Source organism: Hemitrygon akajei, unplaced genomic scaffold (genome assembly GCF_048418815.1).
Source record: "Hemitrygon akajei unplaced genomic scaffold, sHemAka1.3 Scf000136, whole genome shotgun sequence".
NCBI classification, from domain to species: domain Eukaryota; kingdom Metazoa; phylum Chordata; class Chondrichthyes; order Myliobatiformes; family Dasyatidae; genus Hemitrygon; species Hemitrygon akajei.
In genome coordinates this window covers 54,120-78,726 of record NW_027332022.1, presented here as the reverse complement: position 1 = coordinate 78,726, position 24,607 = coordinate 54,120, and the positions used below count along the sequence as shown (strand labels likewise).

The window sequence follows — 24,607 nt, the reverse complement described above, 5'->3', positions numbered from 1 at the left end:
CCAGATAATTATATATACCATCACAAGAATATGTTACATTAATATACCCACAACTGACGTCAAACTGACAGGCCTATAATTGCTAGGTTTACTCTTAGAACCCTTTTTAAACAATGGAACCACATGAGCAATACGCCAATCCTCCGGTACCATCCCCGTTTCTAATGACATTGGGAATTTTTCAGCCAGAGCCCCTGCTATTTCTGCACCAACTTCCCTTAATGTCCTAGGTGATATCCTGTCAAGATCCGGAGATTTATCCTCTTTTATATTTCTTAAAAGTGGCAGTACTTCCTCCTCATTAATCGTTATTTTTTCCATAACTTCCCTTGTTGTTTCCCCTACATTACACAATTAAATATCCTTCTCCTTAGTGAACACCGAAGAAAATAAATAGTTCAAAATCTCCCCCATCTCTTTTGGCTCCATACATAGCTGTCCACTCCGATTCTCACAGGGACCAATTTTATCCCTCACTATCCTTTTGCTATTAATATAACTGTAGAAACCCTTCGGATTTATTTTCACCTTACTTGCCAAAGCAACCTCGTATCTTCTTTTAGCTTTTCTAATCTATTTCTTATGATTTTTCTTACATTCTTTATATTCCTCGAGCGCCTCATTTACTCCATGCTGCCTATATTTATTGTAGATCTCTCTCTTTTTCCTAACCAAGTTTCCAATGTCCCTTTGAAAACCATGGCTCTCTCAAACTTTTAACCTTTCCTTTCAACCTAACAGGAACATAAAAATTCTGTACCCTCAAAATTTCACGTTTAAATGACCTCCATTTCTCTATTACATCCTTTCCATAAAACAAATTGTCCCAATCCACTCCTTCTAAACCCTTTTGCATCTCCTCAAAGTTAGCCTTTCTCCAATCAAAAATTTCAACCCTGGGTCCAGTCCTATCCTTCTCCATAATAATATTGAAACTAATGGTATTGTGATCAGTGGACCCGAAGTGCTACCCCACACATAAATCCTTCACCTGACCTATCTCTGACCTATCTCAGGTGTAGGATCTTACAGTGTGTGAGGAACCTGCCCGGGTTTTGTAGGGTCTCACTGTTTTGTCAGAGTCCTGTGTGTGGGTTCTCACAGTCTGTCAGGACCCTGTCAGGTGCGTGTGGGGTCTCACAGTGTGTCAGGACCCCGTCAGCCATGTGTGTGGGGTCTCACAGTGTGTCTGGACCATGTCAGGGGTGTGTGGGTTCCCGCAGTGTGTCAGCGCCCTGTCAGGGGTGTGTGGGGTCTCACTGTGTGTCAGGACCCTGTCAGAGGTGTGTGGGGTCTCATAGTGTGTCAGGACCCAGTCAGGTGTGTATGAGGGCTCACAGTGTGTCAGGACCCTGTCAGGGGTGTGTGGGGTCTCACACTGCGTCAGGACACTGTCAGGGGTGTGTGGGGTCTCACAGTGTGTCAACGCCCTAACACGGGTGTGTGGGGTCTCACAGTTTGTCAACAGTCTAACAGGGGTGTGTGGGTTCTCACTGTGCGTTGGACCCTGTCAGAGTTGTGTGGGATCTCAAAGTGTATCAACATCCTAACAGGGGTGTGTGGGGTCTCACAGTTTGTCAACACCCTAACAGGGGTATGTGGGGTCTCACAGTTTGTCAACAGTCTAACAGGGGTGTGTGGGTTCTCACTGTGTGTTGGACCCTGTCAGTGGTGTGTGGGGTCTCACAATGTGTCAACACCCTAACAGGGGTGTTTGGGTTCTCACAGTGCGTTGGAACCTGTCAGTGGTTTGTGGGGTGTCACAGCGTGTTAGGAACAGTCAGTGGTGTGTGGGTTTTCACAGTGGTAAGGAAGCTGTCAAGGGTATGTTAGATCTCTCAGTGAGTCGGGACCCTGTGCGGCGTGTGTGCTTTCATAGTGTGTTAGGACACTCCCAGGGGTGTTTGGGGTCGGAAACCTGTCAGGAGTGTGTGTGGTCTCACAGTGTGTCAGGACATGTCGGGGCATGTGGGGTCTCACAGTGTGTCAGAACCCTGTCCGGGGTGTATGGGGTCTCACAGTGTGTGAGGTCCCTGTCAGGGGTGAGTGGGGTCTCACAGTGTGTCAGGACCCTGCCTGGGGTGTGTGATGTCTCCCATTGTGTCCGGACCCTGTCAGGGTTGTCTGGTGTTCACAGTGTGTCAAGACCCTCTTAATAGTGTGTGGGGTCTCACAGTGTGACAGGTCCCTGTCAGGAGTGTGTGGTGTCTCACAGTTTGTCAGGACCCTGTCAGGGCTGTGTAGGGTCTCACAGTGTGTCAGGTCCAGTCAGATGTGTCCGGGGTCTCACAGTGTGTCAGGACCCTGTCAGGGGTGTGTGGGGTCACACAAGGTATCATGACCCTGCCGGGTGTGTGTGGGGTCGCACAGTGTTTCCGGACTGTGTTAGGTTTGTGTGGTATTCACAATGCGTGGGGACCCTGTCACGGATGTGTGGGGTCTCTCAGTGTGTTAGGACCCTGTCAGGGGTCTGCGGGGTCTCATAGTGTGTCGGGACCCTGCCAGGGTTGAGTGGGGTCTCACAGTGTGTGTAGACCCGGCCAGGGGTGAATCGGGTCTTGCAAGGTATCAGGAGCCTTTCAGGGGTGTCTGGGATCTCACAGTGTGTCAGGAACCTGTCGTGGTTGTGTGTGTTCTACCGGTGTGTACAGTCCCTAACAGGTTTGTGTGAGATCCCACATTGTGGCAAGACCATAACAGTGGTGTGTGGGGTCTCACAGTGTGTCAGGACCCTGCCAGGGGTGTCTGGGGTCTCACAATGTGTCAGGACCCTGCCAGAGGTGAGTGGGGTATCACAGTGTGTCAGGACCCTGCCAGGGTTGAGTGGGGTCTCACAGTGTGCAGGCCCAGCCAGAGGGGAATGGGGTCTTGCAAGGTACCAGGACCCTGTAAGGGGTGTGTGTGGTCTCACAGTGTGTCACGAACATGTCGGGAGTGTGTATGGTCTCCCGGTGCGTCAGTTCCCTAAAAGGGTTGTGATGGATCGCACATTGGGTCAAGACACTAACAGGGGTGTGTGAGTTCTCACAGCGTGTCAGTACCCTGTCCGGTTTGTGTGGGATTCAGAGTGCGTCAAGACCCTCGTAGCGATGTGTGGGTTCTCGCAGTATGTCAGGACCATGCCAGGAGTGTGTGGGGTCTTACAGTGTGTCAGGACCTGTCAGAAGTGCGTGGCGTCTCAGAGTGTATCAGGACCCTGCGAGGGGTTTTAGGGTCGCACACTGTTTTTAGGACTATAAAAGTGCTGTGTGGGGTTTCACAGTATAAGTTCGCTAACAGGGATGTGTGTGGGGTATCACAGTGTGTCTGGAGTCTGTCAGGGTTGTGTGTGGATACACTGTGTGTCAGGACCTGTCAGAGGTGTGTGGGATCTTACAGTGTGTCACGACCCTGTCAAGAGTGAGTTGGGTCTCACAGTGTGAGTGGACACTTCCAGTGGTGAATGGGGTCTCGCAAGGTTTCAGGACTCTGTCAGGGGTGTGTGGGTTCTCACAGTGTTTCGTACCCAGCCAGGTGTGTGCGGGGTCTATTAGCGTGGCAGTACCCTGTCAGGTGTGTGTGGGGTCTGACAGTGTGTCAGGACGCCGCCAGTTTTGTGTGGGGTCTCACAGTTCGTCAAGACCCTGCTGGGGAGTGTGGGGTCTGACAGTGTGTCGAGACTCTGACAGAGGTGTCTCACACTGTGCGAGAACCCTGCCAATCGTGTGTGGGGTCTCACAGTGTGTTAGGACCCTGTCAAGGCTGTGTGGGGTCTCACAGTGTGTCAGGACCCTGTCAAGGCTGTTTGGCGTCTGACAATGTGTCAGGACTTTGTCAGGGTTGTGTGGGGTTTCAGGTGTGCCTGGGGTCTCACAGTGTGTGGGGATCCTGCCAGGGGTGTGTGGGGTCTCACTGCTCTGTTAAATATGCAGTTGTGTAATCCAACTCAGTCTGCGATGATGAAACCTTACAATCTTTTGAGCCCATGCACTGCCCTGGGCTCCATTTTCTCCGACACAATGTGCTTACGGATGTAGTGAGTTTCTTATCCAGACGGTCACAAATTAGACAATAGACAATAGGTGCAGGAGTTGGCTATTCGGCCTCTTGGGCCAGCACCTCCATTCAATATGATCATGGCTGATCATCCACATTCAGGCAGATAGGCAGACATACGTTATTGACCCTGAGGGAAATTGGGTTTCGTTACAGTCGCACCTACCAAGAATAGTGAAGAAATATAGCAATATAAAACCATAAATAATTAAATAAGAATAAGTAAGTTATGCCAAGTGGAAGTAAGTCCAGGACTAGCCTATTGGCTCAGGGTGTCTGACACTCCGAGGGAGGATTTGTAAAGTTTGATGGCCACAGGGAGGAATGACTTCCTATGATGTTCAGTGTTACATCTCGGTGGAATGAGTCGCTGGCTGAATGTACTCCTGTGCCTAACCAATACTTTATGGAGTGGATTGGAGACATTGTCCAAGATGGCATGCAACTTGGACAGCATCATCTTTTCAGACACCACCGTCAGGGAGTCCAGTTCCACCCCCAGAACATAACTGGCCTTACGAATGTGCTTGTTGATTCTGTTGGTGTCTGCTACCCTCAGCCTGCTGCCCCAGCACACAACAGCAAACATGATAGCCCTAGCCACCACAGCCTCGTAGAACATCCTCAGCATCGTCCAGCAGATGTTAAAGGACCTCAGTCTGCTCAGGAAATAGAGACGGCTCTGACCCTTCTTGTAGACAGCATCAGTGTTCTTTGACCAGTCCAGTTCATTGTCCATTCGTGTCCCCAGGTATTTGTAATCCTCCACAATGTCCACATTGACCCCTTGGGTGGAAACAGGGGTCACCGATGCCTCAACCATCCTCAGGTCCACCACCAGCTCCTTAGTCTTTTTCACATTAAGCTGCAGATGTTTCTGCTCACACCATGTGACAAAATATCCCCACCGTAGCCCTGCACTCCGCCTCATCTCCCGTGCTGATGCATCCAACTATGGCAGTGTCATCAGAAAACTGTTATCGGAGTCATCAGTCCCCTGTTCCTGCCTTCTCCCCATATCCCTTGACTCCGCTATTTTTTAAGAGCTCTATGTACCTCTTTCTTGTAAACATCCAGAGAATTGGCCACTACTGCCTTCTGAGGCAGAACATTCCATAGATCCACAACTCTCTGGGTGAAAATGTTTTTTCTTGAACTCCATTCTAAATGGTCTACCCCTTATTTTTAAACTGTAGCATCTGGTTCTGGACTCCCCCAACATCGGGAACATGTTTCCCGCCTTTAGCATGTCCAATTCCTTAATAATCTTAGGTGTTTCAATCAGATCCCCTCTCATCCTTCTAAATTCCAGTGTATACAAGCCCAGTCGCTCTAATCATTCAACATATGACAGTCCCTCTATCGAGGGAATTAATCTCGTGAACCTATGCTGCACTCCCTCAACAGCAAGAAAGTCCTTTCTCAAATTTGGAGACCAAAACTGAACACAATTCTCCAGGTGTGGTCTCACCAGGGCCCTGTACAACTGCAGAAGGACATTTTTGCTCCTATACTCAACTCCCCTTGCTATAAAGGCCAACATACCATTAGCTTTTTTTCACTGCCTGCTGTACCTGCATGCTTTCTTTCAGTAATTTAATAATATTGCAATTTCATAAATTGCAATATTATTTGTAGATATTTTCAGTCCATTCCACCTTTTTGCCGCAAGCTCACAACTCGCGGTTTCTCTGTCCTAATTCCCATCTCTCACCCTTCACAGTGTCCATCACACATCACATCAATTTCAGCTTCTGTGTACTGAGCTGAGGATTTTGTCTCCGATCTCACCCTCACTAATACTGTCTCCTGATGGAATTCCCAGGATTATTGAGTGGGAAATTGATCTGGATAACTTTAGCAGTGTTTGTACTAAGGCGTTGCAGATGTGAAGAGAGTGGGGTTCATATGCTGCTCTGGGATTAAACAGGCTAGTTGTAGTGCTATCTGCTTTTCTCATTAAATGGCTGCTGTCATTGTTATTCTGTGACTCCCAATTCTAAAAATGATGACCTGTAGGAACTGAGGGTATTTAGAAAAGTGATTTAGGATGAGGGCTGTACCGGGGGTTGACATTTCCCATATTTTCGCTCCTCAGATGACGCTTTTCTCCATTCTGACCCCGGTGGTGGGATCTGTAGTTGCGGGACCCAGGGAGGAGTGATCCCTTTCAGCAAACTCACCTGCTCTCTGAGTTGTTCCTTATAATGTCCTGTGAAAAGTCTCCCTCCAGCAAACATTTTTCTATGTGTCTCACTGTGCGCTGTGTCACGGTGGAACATTTACCTGATCAAGTCCCCGTGGTTCAACAACGACATGACCCTACATAATATCAACATTTGGTGGAAACAGTGGTTTCTTCAATTACCTTTCAGTTCCCTGGGAATCTCCGGTACGGGTCGATGGACCGGAACACAACCTGTTCGGAATTATACAATTTGAGAAATTGAAATGTGTCAAATTATAATTATGTAATGCTTGATTCCAAAATTAATTTAGTATTTGATATTATCTCACCATGCTTCTCAATTTCTTTTAGTATTTTGTCCAACTTTGGGACACCAATCCGCAATTTCACAAAGGTTTCCCACATCACCCTCGGGGCGCGGGAGCCTTTCTCCATCACCAGGCTCAGGAGGAGTTTAGAACTGTCCGCCCGCTCTCCCTTATCAGCGAGATCAGAGATTTTCTGTGAAGAGTAACAATGAACATATTGGGTACTGACAGATTCACACAGAGAATGAGAAGTAAATGATGTGCTCTGTAACGGGATCACACTGAGCAGTCACCCGGACGGGTGCTGATCCTGTCTGGACATGGACTGTACATTCTGAGTGCAGAGCACACGGAGGGACATTCACCGTGAACCTGGTGCACCAGTCAATGCGATCCTGGCTGGTCTGTGACCGCATCATTGACGTGGCACCTAATCCATAAATAATCCCTCACCGGATTTGACGGTGTAAAACAGAAATCAGAAAATAACGATCACAGATGATGAAAGAAGTCAGGGGTTTTTTTTATAACAGAGTGAACAGTCTCGGAGAAGTTGCAGAAAAGATGATGTGATTCATCGCCTCAGTCCGCCAGTGTCCAACATGACAGCGGATTACCGGCTGACACCTGATGCCTTTCCTTTGCCTTTTCCAGTGGAGGTTTATTCAGTGATTACACATTTCAACATGGCAGTATTCCCCGATCCACACTGTTTGCAAATACAGATTGTAACACAATCATCGCCACCCAGGACAGAACACACTCGAGCTCCTGTGGCACCCACAGTTGATGCCCCAGTTCTCACTGACATCCTGCCGTCACTCTGTACATTCTTCCACGACTGGAACTTCTTGTCATATTTCCATTTAGTACTGTAACCCCACACAACAGTTACTTGCTCAACTCACTCTGAACATTGAGCAGCTACCCACCAGTCCGCGGGGTCTTTTCACCCCTTTCTATCACTGGTTCAGATTCATATGTTCGAGATTGCATGTACAGGATTTATTTCCCAGTTGTTCTTGTATCTAACTTAATATCCGATGAGTCAGAGTTCCGACACCCATCAGTCCTGTGATGTGTGAAAATTCAAACCCATTCTCCCTCCCACTCACCCGATGTTCCTCTCCGCTGAACTGATTCTCGGCCGTTAACGCCAGGCTCACTCTGTGCACCCCTCCTTCCATCGCCTGCTCCAGCCTGTCCCGGTAGAAGTCCGTCAACTGCAGCAGCTGGAAATCACTCCAGCTTGCCAGGAGCTCGGTGATCGCTGAGCCCGGACCTGTGAAGGAAAATGGAGATAATTAAACAAAATACTGACCCCATATGGGCAGCATCTTTCTCTCTGGAACCTAAAGATCACCTAACACAGTCCGAAATTGAAGACTTGAAATGACTCTGTTTATTGCTGAGAATACAGTAACCATCGCCATCACTCTCCTGGTGCTGCCCATCACCACCGCTTTGCTCTGGGTTGCTGTCTGTCTGCCTGGTCAACCCTTTCCTCAGCAAATCTCTGGAATATCTCACAAATTGCTGGAGGCCAGGTCGCATCTATGGAGGGGAATAAACAATCAACGTTTCTGGCCAAGGACCTTCATCGGACTCGAAATGAGGAGACAGAAATTCTAGATATTGCCACATTACTTTCTATTCATTGTGGTCCTGATCCGAACCATTAACTGTTTGTTCCCCTTCATGGATGCTGCCTGATCTGCTGAATTCCGTTAGTACTTCGTGTGTCCTTTTGTTGCTCAAAACTTTCAGCATCTGCAGAATGTCTTGTGTTTGGAACACCTCTCTCCTTTAACGTGCATCTCAGTTTGTGACAGAAGCAAAAAACAGACAGTAATTGCATCCCTTCCACGTGTGACGGTGCTTCTCCCACGCATGTCAATTCTCTCTTTCATCTCTCTGCTCAGTCCCCTCACAAATATTTTGAACATTGCCGATATTGAATTAAACTCAGACACAGAATCAAGGCAATATTTATAAATTCGCTGACATTTTTTCGTGACCTTTCCCGAGGTTGATGTCACTAGAACTCCACCCCTGCCCGCCCGTTAAGGTGTGATCAGATTTTGCTGCTCAACAACAGGGTCAGTGTCGCTCGGAGGGCGTTGGTGGCGGACCCAAATGCAAGACAGAGACACTGTGGTACTAGGAAAAGGACTAGTTGTGTCAAGAAAACAAGGGAAGTGGGGAGGAAATTATGCTGGACATCGACACAGGCCCTGGAGGAGACCAGGATTCAGGGCCTGGGCTAGGACATGAACTAGAGGCACCGGACGCGGGCGTGGACTAGGAACAACTGGCCTGGACTAGGAACACGGAAGTCCGCAACAGAGCCTGGACAAGGACCCTGAATCTGGGTCTTGGTTGGAACTCGGAACCTGGGTTTTGACTTGGAACAGGAACACGGGTCGAGGCTAGGACCATACGTGGCTACAGGTCGTGGTGTGTCTACAGGACAGGACAAGACGCACGGACAGGATGCGAACACGAAGCCTTGACTAGGTCTTGGGAGACTGGAAACACAGAGCCTCGGTATTGGGAGTATGGGAACACAGAGCCTTCACTCGGGCAGGATGCGGTACTCCTGGGCAGGATACAGCTTCAGAAGGAAGGGAAGGGAACAGTCCCACACTGAACCCAGGAGCAACTTATGTATCCAGCCCAAAATGAGAATCATGTGCCTCTATTGAGACACTCCAACAGAACACGTGAAAAACGGAAAACCTGGAATAAGGATTGATAGACCGGACCGTGATCCGGAATGCAGACTTCATGGACTAGACCACGACAGTCAGACATTAATTGAGGTGTAACGGAGAACATTGTTTTGTTTATAAACTGAGGAAAGCACCTCCAAATATTTTGGAACCATCGACTGACACAGCTGGATCGAGCTGCGCCCATTCACCCACACTCACACAATACCCATTTCAGCTTTCTCCATGGATTGTACACCGTGCCGGGATTCTCCGAGGTACCCTCGCTATAATGCCGGCAATTCCCTGTTATGAACCAGTCTTGTGTCTTGGACCGGGAGTGATGTGTCAACAAAATATCAAGGCAGGTTGAACAGACTGCGCCCACCTATTTGCTCCTCCTAGCACTGGTGGCGCTATGGTGAGTAATGGACAACTATTTCAGCAGTGTGGGTTGAAACATTTCCGCAGACCAATGGGACATCTATTCCTCTCATCACTGAATTATACAGATTTCTTAGTCGCACCTGATTCTCACCGTCTCCTTTCAGTTTAACATCGCCTGGCATTGACACCAATGGCAATATATGGTTTGGCAGAACTGAAATATCTAATACCAGAGGGCATTTGGTTAAGGTGAGTTGTGTTAGATTCAAAGAACATGTGGGTAGTTTTTTCAAAGAGTGGTGGAATGTATTGCCGCAGCGGGAGGTGAAGCAAATATGACGGGCGTGTTTAAGATGCTCCCAGATGTACAAAGAACCCAAAAATGAAAGGCTCTGGTCAATAATTTAAAAGAGGATGTCATCATCTTTCCCTTCCCGCCTCCCCGGATACATAAAGAGTTAAATAGAGAATGGACTTTGAACCACTGGATAATGAAGTTGCTGCGGTACTAATAGTGGATAAAGAAATACCGGATGAACTCAATGAATACTTTCCGTCAGGAATAGCAAACAAACTCAGTTAGTATTTTCCGTTGCTGTTCCAGCGGTGTGCCAGATAGTTCAGAGTGTAATGGGGCAGAAGTGATTGTAATTGCTATTACGGAGGAGAAGCTGAAATGCTTGAAGTGAGGTAAGTTACCTGGTCTGGATGACACAGTATATCAGAAGTCTGCCTCGGGTGTGTGGGTATTCTCAATGTGTTTGGACCAGGAGTGAAGGCTTCAGCAGAATAAACAACACTATCTCATTTACCATAGCATTGGAGAGGGATAGGAACAGACAAGTTAGTAAAGGTAAAATTGGAGTAATAGGAAATATGAGGCTGTCAGGCAGGAACATGGAAGCATAAATTGGGAATAGATGTTCTCAGGGAAATGCACGGCAAATGTTCACGGGTTATTTGCGTGGAGTTCCGCATAGATACGGTCCAATGGGACAGGGAAAGGATGGCAGGGTACAGGAACCATGGAGTACAAAGGCTGTACAGAGCCAGTTGTTCATCTATTCAAGAAGAAAAGAAGAGCTTATGAAAGGTTCGAAAAGCTAGGTAATGATAGAGATCTAGAAGATTGCAAGGCTAGCATGAAATTAGAAGAGCGGCTGACAAGATTAAGGAAAACCCAAAGGTATTCTACAAATATGTGAAGAGCAAGAGGATAGGACGTGACAGAATAGGACCAATCAAGTGTGACAGTGGAAAAGTGTGTACAGAACCGGAGGAGATAGCAGAGGTACTTAATGAATACTTTGCTTTAGTATTCACTGCGGAAAAGTATTCTGGCGATTGTAGGGATCACTTGCAGCAGACTGAAACGCTTAGCATACAGACATGAAGAACGAGGATGAGCTGGAGCTTATAGCAAACACCAAGTTGGATAAGTCCCCGGGACCGGACGGGATGACCCCAGGCTACTGTGGGAGGCAAGGGAGGAGATTGCTGAGCCTCTGGCAATGATCTCTTCATCGTCAATGGGAATGGGAGAGGATCCGGAGGATTGTAAGGTTGCGGATGTAATTCCCTTATTTAAAAAAGGGAGGAGAGATAGCTGAGGAAATTACAGACCGTTGAGTCTTACTTGATTGAAAAAATCCTGAGGCAGGATCTGTGAACATTTGGAGAGGCATAATATGGTAAGCAATATTCAGTATGGCTTTGTCAAAGGCAGGTTTAACGAGCCTGATTGAATTGTTTGAGGATGAGACCAAACAGATTGATGAAGGTAGATCTATAGATGTAGTGTATAAGGATTTCAGCAAGGCATTTGATAAGGTACTCCATGCAAGGCTGACTGAGAAAGTAAGGTGGCATGGGATCCAAGGGGGCATTGCAGGCATCCAAGCAGCTGTGCAGGTTTGAATCTGTGGTTAAGAAGGCATACGGTGCATTAACCTTCAGATTCATGGAATTGAGTTCGGAAGCTGAGAGGTAATATTTTAGCTTAGTAGAACACTTATCAGACACCACTTGGAGTACTGTACTCAGTTCTGGTCGCCTCACTAGAGGAAGGATGTGGAAACCTTCAAAGGAATTCAGAGGAGATTTACAAGTGTGATGCCTGGGTTGTGGGGCGTGCTTTATAAGAATAGATAGAGTGAACTCGGCCTTTTCTCTTTGGAGCGGCGGAGGATGAGAGGTGACCTGATAGAGGTGTCCAAGATGATGAGATGATTCCAGGAATGAAAGGGTTATCATACGAGGATCCTGTGGATAGTCGTGATTATTTCCACAGCCCACCGCGCCCCCCCCCCACCGCCGCCCCATGGCTGACATGGCTACCACGAGAGGGCACAATATTAAGGTGCTTGGAAGTAGGTACAAAGGAGATATCAGGTGTAACTTATTTTTTTTACGTAGACAGTGGTGAGTGTGTGAAATGGGCTGCCGGCACTGGTGGTGGAGGCGGATACGACAGGGTCTTTTAAGAGGCTTCTGGATAGGTACAGGGATCTTATAAAAATAGAGGACTGTGTGTAATAAGAGATAATTTCTAAAGTTACGCTATGTTCAGCAGAGATTTGTGGTCCGAAGGGACTTTAATTTGCTGTAGGCTTTTTTTATGTTTCTATCAATAGACGTCCAGAAACATCGACTGTACTTGTGTCCACAAATGCTAAACACAAATACACAACTGCAGATGCTGTGGATCAACGGATACGTACACAACGCTGGAAGAACTCAGCAGGTCAGGCAGCATCCGTGAGAAAAGAGTAGCCAACGTTTCATGCCGAGACCCTTCATCAGGAACCATCCACAAATGCTGCCTGTTCTGCTGAGTTCCTCCAGCATTGTGTGCGTGTGTTGTTCAGATTTCCTCTTGTTTGTGTGCAGAATCAACAGCTGAATTCGTGGAAAATCCAACTGGGCGATCTGGAAGACCGTATGAGGAATCTGGAGCAGCAGCTGGATGACCTTTGACTCATAAAGGAAAATGAGGCAGTCATAGATGAGAGCTACAGGGAGGTAGTCACACCTAGGCTGCCGGAAACAGGTCGTTGGGTGACACTCCGAGGGGGAAAGCGAAGCAGAGTACGCAGGTAGTGCAGAGTCTACAGAATGTGGACATTCCCCTGAATAATAAGTTTACCGTCCTGGATGCTGCTGGCGAGGACGACCGACCAGGTGTTAGCCACGGTGGCAGGGCCTCGGGCACTGAGTCTGACTCTGTGGTGCAGAAGGATGGGACGGTGAAGAGGAGAGATGTCATCATTGGAGACTCTACAGTCAGGGTAGCAGACAGGAGATTTTGTGGACGTGAGAAGGACACCCGCATGGTTTGTTGCCTCCCGGGTGCTAAGGTCCAGGATGTCTCTGACCGGGTGCATGACATCCTGGTACGAGAGGGAAAGCAACCAGAGGTTGGGACCAACGACATAGGCAAGAAGAGGGATGAGGTTCTGAAGTGTGAGTTTCGGGAACTAGACAGAAGGCTGAAGAACAGAAATGCAAGGGTGGCGTTCTCAGGATTGCTGCCAGTACTACGTGATAGTGATGGTAAGAATTGGAGGAGATGGCAGTTGAATGCGTGGCTGAGGAGTTGGTGCAGGGGGCAGGGTTTTAGATTTCTGGATCATTGGGATCTCTTCTGGGGAAGGTGGGACCTATACAGATTGGATGGATTGCACCTGAACTCGAGGGGGAACAATATCCTTGCAGGTAGGTTTGCTAGCATGGTTCGGGGAGTGGTTAAACTAATTTGCAAGGGGGGTGGGACCCGGAACATTAGAGCAGTTAAAGAAGTGCATGGAGTAAAGCCAGATGTAACATATAGAGAGGCTTCGATGAAAGAGAAGCAGAATAAAGGGTGTAAAGGTAGTAAGGTAGAAGGGCTAAAGTGTGTGTACTTCAATGCAAGAAGCATCAGGAACAAAGGTGATGAACAGAGAGCTTGGATCCATACATGTAATTATGATGTAGTGGCCATTACAGAGACTTGGCTGGCAACAGGGCAGGAAAGCATTCTCAAAATTCCTGGATTTCAGTGCTTTAAAAGGGATGGGGGGTTGGGGAAGAGGGGTGGGCGTTAATAGTCAGGGATACTATTACAGCTGCAGAAAGGGTGGGTAATGTAGAAGGATCCTCTTTTGAGTCGGTATGTGTGGAAGTCAGGAACAGGAAGGGAGCAGTTACTCTACTGGGTGTATTCAATTGGCCCCCTGGTCGCAGCAGAGATACCGTGGAGCAGATTGGGAGGCAGATTCTGGAAAGGTGCAAAATTAACAGGATTGTTATCATGGGTGACTTTAACTTCCATAATATTGATTGGCACTTGATTAATTCCAAGGGTTTAGATGGGGCAGAGTTTATTAAGTGTGTCAAGGATGGATTCCTGTCACAGTATGTTGACCGGCTGACTAGGGGGAATGCCATTCTAGATCTCGTATTAGGTAACGAACCGGGTCAGGTCACAGATCTGTCAGTGGGTGAGCATCTGGGGGACAGAGATCACCGCTCCCTGGCCTTTAGCATTATCATGGAAAAGAATAGAATCAGAGAGGACAGGAAAATTTTTAATTGGGGAAGGGCAAATTATGAGGCAATAAGGCTAGAATTTGTGGGTGTAAATTGGGAGGATGTTTTTGCAGGGAAATGTACTATGGACATGTGGTCGATGTTTAGGGATCTCTTGCAGGATGTTAGGGATAAATTTGTCCCGGTGAGGAAGATAAAGAATGGTAGGGTAAAGGAACCATGGGTGACAAATGAAGTGGAAAATTTAGTCAGGTGGAAGAAGGCATCATACATGAGGTTTAGGAAGCAAGGATCAGATGGGTCTATTGAGGAATATAGGGTAGCAAGAAAGGAGCTTAAGAAGGGGCTGAGAAGAGCAAGAAGGGGGCACGAGAAGGCCTTGGCGAGTAGGGTAAAGGAAACCCCCAAGGCATTCTTCAATTATGTGAAGAACAAAAGGATGACAGGAGTAAAAGTAGGACCGATTAGAGATAAAAGTGGGAAGATGTGCCTGGAGGCTATGGAAGCGAGCGAGGACCTCAATGAATACTTCTCTTCGGTATTCAGCAATGAGAGGGAAATTGATGACGGCGAGGACAATATGAGTGAGGTTGATGTTCTGGAGCATGATGATATTAAGGGAGAGGAGGTGTTGGATTTGTTAAAACACATTAGGACGGATAAGTCCCCGGGGCCTGATGGAATATTCCCCAGGCTGCTCCACGATGCGAGGGAAGTGATTGCTGAGCCTCTGGCTAGGATCCTTATGTCCTCGTTGTCCACAGGAATGGTACCGGAAGATTGGAGGGAGGCGAATGTTGTCCCCTTGTTCAAAAAAGTTAGTAGGGATAGTCCAGGTAATTATAGATCAGTGAGCCTTACGTCCGTGGTGGGAAATCTGTTGGAAAAGATTCTTAGAGATAGGATCTATGGGCATGTAGAGAATCATGGTCTAATCAGGGACAGTCAACATGGTTTTGTGAAAGGCAGATCGTGCCTAACAAGCCTGATAGAATTTTTTGAGGAGGTGACCAGGCATATAGATGAGGTTAGTGCAGTGGATGTGATCTACATGGATCTTAGTAAGGCATTTGACAAGGTTCCACACGGTAGTCTTATTCAGAAAGTCAGAAGGCATGGGATCTAGTGATGTTTGGCCAGGTGGATTCAGAATTGGCTTGCCTGCAGAAGGCAGAGTGTTGTGGTGGAGGGAGTACATTCCGATTGGAGGGTTGTGACTAGTGGTGTCCCACAAGGATCTGTTCTGGGACCTCTACTTTTTGTGATTTTTATTAATGATCTGGATGTGGGGGTAGAAGGGTGGGTTCGCAAGTTTGCAGTCGGCACAAAGGTTGGCGGTGTTGCAGATTGTGTAGAGGATTGTCGAACATGGCAGAGAGACATTGATAGGATGCAGAAGTGGGCTGAGAAGTGGCAGATGGGGTTCAACCCGGAGAAGTGTTAGGTGGTACACTTTGGAAGGACAAACTCCAAGACAGAGTACAAAGTAAATAACAGGATACTTGGTAGTGTGGAGGAGCAGAGGGATCAGTGGGTACACGTCCACAGATCCCTGAAAGTTGCCTCACAGGTAGATAGAGTTGTTAAGAAAGCTTATGGGGTGTTAGCTTTCATAAGTCGACGGATAAATAGTTTAAGAGATGCGATGTAATGATGCAGCTCTATAAAACTCTAGTTAGGCCACACTTGGAGTACTGTGTACAGTTCTGGTCGCCTCACTACAGGAAGGATGAGGACGCATTGGAAAGGGTACAGAGGAGATTTACCAGGATGTTGCCTGGTTTAGAGAGTATGGATTATGATCAGAGATGAAGGGAGCTAGGACTTTACTCTTTGGAGAGAAGGAGGATGAGAGGTGACATGATAGAGGTGTACAAGATATTAAGAAGAATAGACAGAGTGAGCAGCCAGTGCCTCTTCCCCAGGGCACCACTGCTCAGTACAAGAGGACATGGCTTTAAGGTAAGGGGAGGGAAGTTCAAGTGGGATATTAGAGGGAGGGTTTTCACTCAGAAAGTGATTGGTATGTGGAATGCACTGCCTGAGTCAGTGGTGGAGGCAGACACACTAGTGAAGTTTAAGAGACAGGTATATGGAGGAATTTAAGGTGGGGGGTTATATGTGAGGCAGGGTTTGAGGGTCGACACAACATTGTGGGCCGAAGTGCCTGCAATGTGCTGTACTATTCTATGTTCTATGTTAAAATACATTGTAGCATTTTCAGGGTGCAACGCGACATTCTTTCAATTGTATAATGCATCCAGAAATCAGCACATGATTATGGTGAAAAAAAAATCGATTCCCAGGTTCTGCCAAGCCTCAGTCTAAGATTTGAGATGCCGTTTGAACTGTGCATTTCATCACTCACCTATCAGTTGAGTGGGTAACTCAGATATCCCTTGGGCGATGTTCATGTACTCCTGTGGGTCGGGGCCTGTTTAAATCAAAAGGCTTTCATGAAAACAGAGTTTATGATCTAAAATTGTTATAATTCAATGTCACTTTGTGTTCAATGCTTATCTTTAACATACCGAGCACTTGTATATCCTTGAGTATTTTGTCAAACTTCTGTAACTCAGACCGCATTTTCACAATGGATTCCCACATCACCCTCCGGGTCTGCGAGTCTTTGCCCATCACCAAACTGATGAATAGTCTGAAACTCTCTATCCGGTTTCCCTTCAGTTCAGTGACTTTCTATAAAAGGGAAGCAGTGAATTCATTTTGTTGCACACGAAAAGACATGGAGAATATGGCTCGGTTGCTTTCTGAACAGGCACAGTCAATGCTACTTCAGCTACTTCACTATTTCATCCTCCCTCTAAAGATCTGGGCATTGTCATTCAGAGAGAAGCGTAGCTGAATGAAATTGCAAGTCAATATTGTGCCTGAATAAGGCTTTAGCGACCCTCAGCAGGAGAAGATTTGGCTGACAGACATACTTTATTGATCCCGAAGGAAATTGGGTTTCGTTACAGCCGCACCTACCAAGAATAGTGTAGAAATATAGCAAAATAAAACATTAAATAATTAAATAATAATATGTTAATCACTGTAAGTGGAAATAAGTCCACGACCAGCCTATTGGCTCAGGGTGTCTGACACTCCGAGGGAGGAGTTGTAAAGTTTGATGCCCGCAGGTAGGAATGACTTCCTATGACGCTCAGTGTTACATCTCGGTGGAATGAGTCTCTGGCTGAATGTACTCCTGTGCCTAACCAGTACATTATGGAGTGGATGGGAGTCATTGTCCAAGATGGCATGCAACTTGGTCAGCATCCTCTTTTCAGACACCACCGTCAGAGAGTCCAGTTCCACCCCCACAACATCACAGGCCTTACGAATGAGTTTGTTGATTCTGTTGGTGTCTGATACCCTCAGCCTGCTGCCCCAGCACACAACAGCAAACATGAAAGCACTGGCCACCACAGACTCAGCATCGTCCGGCAGATGTTAAAGGACCTCCGACTCCTCAGGAAATTGAGACGGCTCTGACCCTTCTTGTAGACAGCCTCAGTGTTCTTTGACCAGTCCAGTTTATTGTCAATTCGTATCCCCAGGTATTTGTAATCCTCCACCATGTCCACACTGACCCCTTGGATGGAAACAGGGTTCACCGGTGCCTTGGCCCTCCTCAGGTCCACCACCAGCTCCTTAGTCTTTTTCACATTAGTTTGCAGATGCTCATTGTGATTAGTTTGCTCAATCTGTCAGATAAGCATCAGTTTACCAAACAGTGGCATGAAACATCTGTATAAAATTAAATCAATACTACAAAGCAAAACAAAACGACACAATATGAAAATAATTGGCAGTTTATCCGTTATTTAGGGAGAGTGGAATAAGGTTTATGTTTCAAATATTTCATCAGTAGAGATATCAATATGTGTCAACTATTGAATATGTTAGAGCTGTTTCCACAACTTCATCATTTCATCCTTCAGGGTTTCATCTAATCCAAGCCAGCAGCAAGTGACATATCTAATTAAAAGGACATTTTACTGAAGATGAATGCAAGCAAACAGACATCACCGTCATGTTTCCGCAACGACCCCCGTTGCTTTAATAAGAAGCTCTGAATAATTCAAAATTTACATCTGACCTGTTATATATGTTCTTTTGGCACAACTACTGCTGATATAAAACCCCTCTCCACATATTTTGCAATATATTAGAAGGTTAGTGCAGGCTGTATTTCTGTGAATGTTACTTTTTCTTCCATCCAACGACACATATCTGATGGAGTTGACAATGGCAGAATGATGAGGAAACAAAGCAGTGTGACAAATGACAAAATTACAGTCTGACAACAAGAAGGCAAGGGGAGGGTAGAGCGAGAGTTAAAAAGATGGATTATGGGATCAAATCTCACATAGATAGGAACATAACTGAATTTTCAGAAGCTACACTGCAGATAATTAGAAAAGGCCACAGTCAGAGAAACAGGCATTCGGTAAGTTGGGGGCGCGTTCGGTCACTAATGATCCTAATCGGTGTCGCTAACGGTCCTAATGATCGCTAGATCCTTCTGTGCATTAAGAACCTAACTTAATGCTGGGCAACACAATCAGCGAATTCTTCGCTGGCGGAGAACATCAAGGAACTACTCAACGTGCTGCTTCCTGAGTCTGAGAAGGTTTACAATCTAATAGCGAGTGGCAGTCATGGTCGCTTTTCCTGGCATGCCACAAGTTTTATTCCCTAATTTATTGGGCTGAGAACAGTGGAGGATGGCGGGACAGCTGCGTGGTAGCGGTCGTAGTGAGGATATGAACTTAAGCCAGGAGAGAGAAGTTAAAACCAGTTCACAGCCCGGGACTGGTGTGACACAGCCTCCAGGATGGAGTCAGTGCTCTCTCCCAGTGTTTCGCTCGGCAGAAAACAAGTCCTGCTGTGGACTGGTCTGAGGGCCTTATGCCGCGGGGTTCCCTGTTTTATAGTTACCAGCAAAGAGGCACATATAGCTGGCGCACTCCAGTGTTCATTTGACAGGGGCAAAGCTCTATTGCGGTTGACTGAAGATTTGGGGTCTAAACTGCATGCATGCATAATTGGCTGGTTGCACTTGATTGATATTTTCAGTAAGCCTTTGACAATGTGCCACACATGAGGCTGCTTAACAAGCTATGAGAGCATGGCACTACATGAAATATTATGGCTTGAATAAGGCAGTGGCTGATTGGCAGGAGACAGAGAGTGGGAATAAAAGAAGCCTTTTCTGGCTGGGGGACGTTGATGAGTGGTGTTCCACTGGAGTCTGTGTGGGGACCGATTGCATTATATTATACAGCAGTGATCTGCATTATGGAATTGATGGTTGTGTTGCAAAGTTTGCAGATGATATGAAGGTAGGTGGAGGGCATGTAGTTTTGCGGAAGTAGAGGCAACAGAAGAACTGAGACAGATTAGGAGAACGGGCAAAGAGATGGCAGAAAGTATACAGTGTTGGGGTATGTTCATGTACTTTGGTAGAAGAAAATAAACTGTTGGCAATTTTCTAAATAGAGAGAAAATTTAAAAAAATCTGAGGTGCAAAGGGACTTGGGAGTCCTTCTGCAAAATTCCTTAAAAGTTAATTTGCAGGTTGAGTCTGTGTTGAGGCAGACAACAACAATGATGGCATTCACTGCAAGAGGTCTAGAATATAAAAGCAATGATATAGAGCAAAAACATTTATAAAGCATTGGTGAGACGCCACTTGGAGTATTGTGAGCATGTTTGATCCTTTTATCTAGGAAAGTATGTGCTGAAACTGGAGAGGGTGCAACAGGTTCACGAAAAAGACTACAGGATTGAATGACTTGTTATATGAAGGACGTTTGAAAGCTCTAGGCCTGTCTTTACAAGAAATGAGAAGAACGAGGGAAGACCTCGTTGAAATCAACTGAATAGCGAAAGACTTTGATAGGGAGGATGTGGAGAGAATGTTTACTATGGTTTGAGAGTATAGGTACTATAGGACGAGAGGAGACAGCCTCAGAATAGATGGTCATCGTTTTAGAACGGAGATGGGAAGAAATTTATTTTGCCAGAGAATGGGATTGAGAGGCCTTGGGGAGGGTCCAGAGAAGAATCACGAGGAAGATTCCTAGAATGAAAGTGTTAACGTATGAGGAGCCTTGAGTAATTTTGCGCCTGTACTCCTTGGCTTAAGGGAAGTCTCATTGAAACCTGTGAAACATTGAAGGGATGTAGCGAGGATGTTTCCTATATTGGGGGAGTGTAAAACCAGAGGACACAGCCACAGAATAGAGAGACTTCAATTTAGAAAGGAGATGAGGAGGAATTTCCTTATCCAGTGAGAAGCGAATCTGCAGACATCGTTGGCACAGATGGATGTAGAGATTAAGTCATTGGGTATATTTATAGTGGATATTTATATCTATCTTCAGCCAACATACACCTAACACCTTATGATGGAATGGAGGATCAGGATGCAACTGAAGATAGATCGGCCTCGGACTTTGCTCAGAGAAATAGCTAGTGATGTTCTGGGACTAGAACGACAGATCGCCAAGAAAGGGCACCAGTAGGAAAATGGAATGAGTTCCCCTAACAGGAATAGTGCAAATAATTATGGAATAATTCAGCATAATTTACTTATGGTCCACTGCACTGGAAAATAATCCCTCAGTTTCACTACTACCGGGTCCGAGGAGTTACAGTTGTGAAAGGGATTGAAAGGTTTAAGTTCCATACCAGTAAAACTGAAGTCTTTAGATGATGAATTTATAGATGAAAATACATATTTACAAATTGCTACACTTGCCTGATTAATTACTTATAGCGCCGACAACAGAGTCAATCACTTGGGTCATGCACATAATGTTCTAATACCGCTACTGGCTGGATAGGACATATCGTAATGGGAAGGTCTGCTTGTGTTATACATTATGAGTGGGGGGCGGGGTGTTGGAGTGTAGAGTGTGTTCAGTCTGGAATTGCAGAGGGATGGGAACCAAAGCGCCGGCCCAGATAGTGGGGAGAGTGTAGAGATATATGTCATTAAAAATCAAAAATAGGCATCAAAAGATTGAGCATTGGGTGAATATAGTCCTGAGGAGTGTATATCTCAATGCAATACGTATAGAAGGAAAGGATGATGAACTCAGACAATCGCTGAATTATGATACTTTTGCTTTTTCCACTTAATGACTTGGTCTCCCATAGTCTAAAAGGATTAGATGGGATAGAGTTTGTCAAATGTGTTCAGGAAAGTCTTCTTAATCAGCTCACAGAAATCCCAATGAGAAAATGTGCGTTACTTTATCTATTAGTGAAAGAGACAGGGCAGGTGACAGAAGTTTGTCTAGTGAAAACTCTGCATCTAGTGAGCACGGTGCCATTAGTTTCACAGTGAATATGCAAAAAGATAGGCCTGATCCATGGGTTGCGATACTAAATTATTCGAAATTAGATGAAGGGTAATCTTGAATGTATCAGAAATGATCTGGCAAGTGCCGAATAGGACAGGCTGGTTTTTGGCAAATGTGTACTTGATAAGTGGGAGATGTCAGAAGTGAAATTTTAATAGTACAAAGCCTACTATATGCCTACTGGCATATAATGTGAATCTAACAAATTTGGGAATCTTGGTTTTCAAGCGATATTCAGGCCCTGGTTGATAACAAATTGAGATGCATTGCAGGTGTAGGCTGTTTGGAAAAATGAGGTGATTATGGAGTATTGAAATGCAAAAAAGTACTAAGAAAAGAAATCGGGGTGCTAATAGGAGTCATGAGCTTCCATTAGCAGACAAAATGATGAAGAATTCAAAGAGATTCTACAGATAATGTTAAGAGCAAAAGAATTGCACTGGACGAAATTGAGCAAATACAAACTTCGTCCTGTGCAAAATCAGATTGGTGAATCGTGCATAGAGCCAGAAGAGATGGGGAAGATTTCAAATGCATTTTTGCATCTATATTTTCTCAGGAGACGGGCACAAAGTCTATACACGTAAGAGAAAACATCATGAACTCCATACTGATCAGGAGATGTTTGCTGTTTGGGGGCATATTAGTGTGGATTAGTCCCTAAGGCCTGACAAAGTGGTCCCTCAGACCCTGCAGGAGGCAAGTGCAGGATTTGCTTGACACCTATCATCTTTAACGATAGGTTAGGTACCAGATTGTTGAAGGATAGCCAGTGTCGTTCATCTATTCAAGAAAGACTCGAGAAATAAAACAGAAAATTATAGGCCAGAGAGCCCGACATCAGTTGTGGGAAAGTTATTGGAAGTTATTCTAAGGGATTCAATATATAAGTGTTTGGCTACAATTGGAGTGACTAAGGATAGTCAGCATGGCTTCAATCGTGGTAGGTCATGTCTAATGAAGCTTAGTTTTTGGTGGAAGGTACCAGGAAAGTTGATGAAGTCATGGATGTTCTCTATATGGACTTTAGCAAGGCACTTGGTAAGATCCCACATAGCAGGTCGATCAAAAATGATCAGTTGTTGGGCATTCAATATGAGGTAGTAAATTGTATTAGACTAGCTTTGTGCGAGAAGCCATCGAGTGGGAGCACATGTTTGCCTCTCTGACTGGAGACCTGTAACTAGTGGCGAGTCTCAGGGGTTGGTGAAGGACTCCTAGATGTTTGTCATTTATATCAACAGTCTGGATGATCACATGGTTAGCTGCATCTGCAAAGTTGCAGGTGACGCAAGGACTTGGGAGTGCAGTGGACAGCAAGGAAGACCATCAGAGCATTCGGTGAGATCTGGACCAGCTGGAAAAATGACAGATGGAACTTAATACAGCTAAGTGCGAGGAGTTGCACTTTAGTCGTGGGCAGATCTTACACAGGGAACGGTAGGGCACAGGACACAGAGGAGTGTAGTACAAGAAAGGTATCTGAGAATGAGGTCTATAATTATTTGTAAGTGGCATCGTAGTTAAGAATGCTGTTGGTACATTGGTCTTCATAAATCAAAGTATTGATTAGAGGAGATAGGATGTTTAAGTTGTATATGACGTTGGGGAGGTCTAACTTGGAGGACTGTGTGCAGTTCAGGTCACTTATCTACCGGGAAAATGAAAACACGAATAAAAGATCCCTAGCTATAGGTAAGTAGCCCCACTGCCTTATAGGCAGCCTCGGGAGAGACGGAGGCTCTGGGAATAAACACAGACTGAAAAAATCGCTGTGGGGCTCCAAAGGCAGCTGGATGCAAATGAACGTGATTTTATCCACGCGAACCTTAAGTCAGTGCTCCCCAAATTCCATCAGTACGTGGACTTTGCAACGATGGGGGAGAACGTGTTGGACTTGGTTTACACGATCATCCCCGACGCGTACCGGGCAGAGTCATGCCCCCACCTCGGATACTCAGACCACATCTCTGTTATGCTAATCGCAGCATACAGACCGCTCGTCAGGCGCTCCAGACCAGTTCAGAAGCAGGTGAAAACCTGGCCAGCAGGAGCCATCTCTGCTCAAGACTGCTTTGACCACACTAACTGGCACATGTTCAGGGAGGCTGCAACTGATGGCGACTCTACCAGCTTAGAGGAGTACACAGTATCAGTGAACAGCTACATCAGCAAGTGCATTGATGATGTTACTCTGTCCAAGACCATCACTATACGTGCCAACCAGAAGCCATGGATGACCGCAGAGGTGCGTGCGCTGCTGAGGTCCCGCGACTCCGCCTTCAGAGCAAGTGACAAGGCAGCTCTAATAACAGCAAGGGCCAAACTGTCCCGAGCCATCAGAGGGGTAAAGGGTGCACACGCTCAGCTAATCCACAGCCACTTCCAGGACAGCGGCGGCACGCGGCGCATGCGGAAGGACATCTAGAACATCACCATTTACAGGACAACATTACCTGACTATGCAGGTGATGCCTCCCTCCCAGATGTGCCGAATAACTTCTACGCCCTGTTAAGGCGGAAAATGATGTGGCGGCGAGGAACTCCACCCCTCCTACAAATGGCTAGGCGCTGTGTCTCACCGTGGCCGACGTGAGAAGAACCGTGTGCAGTTCAACCCATGGAAGGATGCTGGACCAGACGACATCCCTGGTAGAGTGCTCAGAGGATGTGCAGACCAGCTAGCAGATGTTCTCACTGACATCTTCAACATCTCCCTGAGCAGCGCCACCGTTCCAACGTGCTGCAAGGCCGCCACCATCGTCCCCGTGCCGAAGAATTCTTCAGTGTCCTGTCTAAATGACTACCGTCCCATTGCACTCACATCCATTATCATGAAGTGTTTTGAGTGGCTCGTCATGAAGATAATAAGACCTCTCGGTGAGAGCTGCCCCCCTCACTGGACCCCCTGCTGTTTGCGTACCGTCCCAACCGCTCAACAGATGACACCATTGCCACCACCCTCCACCTAGCCCTAACCCACCTGGACAAAAAGACACGCACGTTCGAATGCTGTTCACAGAGATCAGTTCAACATTCAACATCACCATCCTTCAGAAACTGACTGGAAAG

General features: G+C 46.3%; 1 protein-coding gene across 1 annotated transcript in view; it reads right to left on the bottom strand.

Annotated features, from left to right (window-relative positions):
* The window catches only part of LOC140723789 (uncharacterized), a 65,647-nt gene that overhangs the window by 21,567 nt on the left and 19,473 nt on the right, over positions 1 to 24,607 (bottom strand). Inside the window, exons 4-8 of the mRNA XM_073038323.1 lie at positions 16,691 to 16,856; positions 16,528 to 16,593; positions 7,647 to 7,813; positions 6,553 to 6,724; positions 6,404 to 6,454 (exon numbers count right to left, since the gene is read on the bottom strand). Of these exons, the coding sequence (XP_072894424.1) occupies positions 6,404 to 6,454; positions 6,553 to 6,724; positions 7,647 to 7,813; positions 16,528 to 16,593; positions 16,691 to 16,856 (622 nt within the window). The remainder of the gene's footprint in view (positions 1 to 6,403; positions 6,455 to 6,552; positions 6,725 to 7,646; positions 7,814 to 16,527; positions 16,594 to 16,690; positions 16,857 to 24,607) is intronic.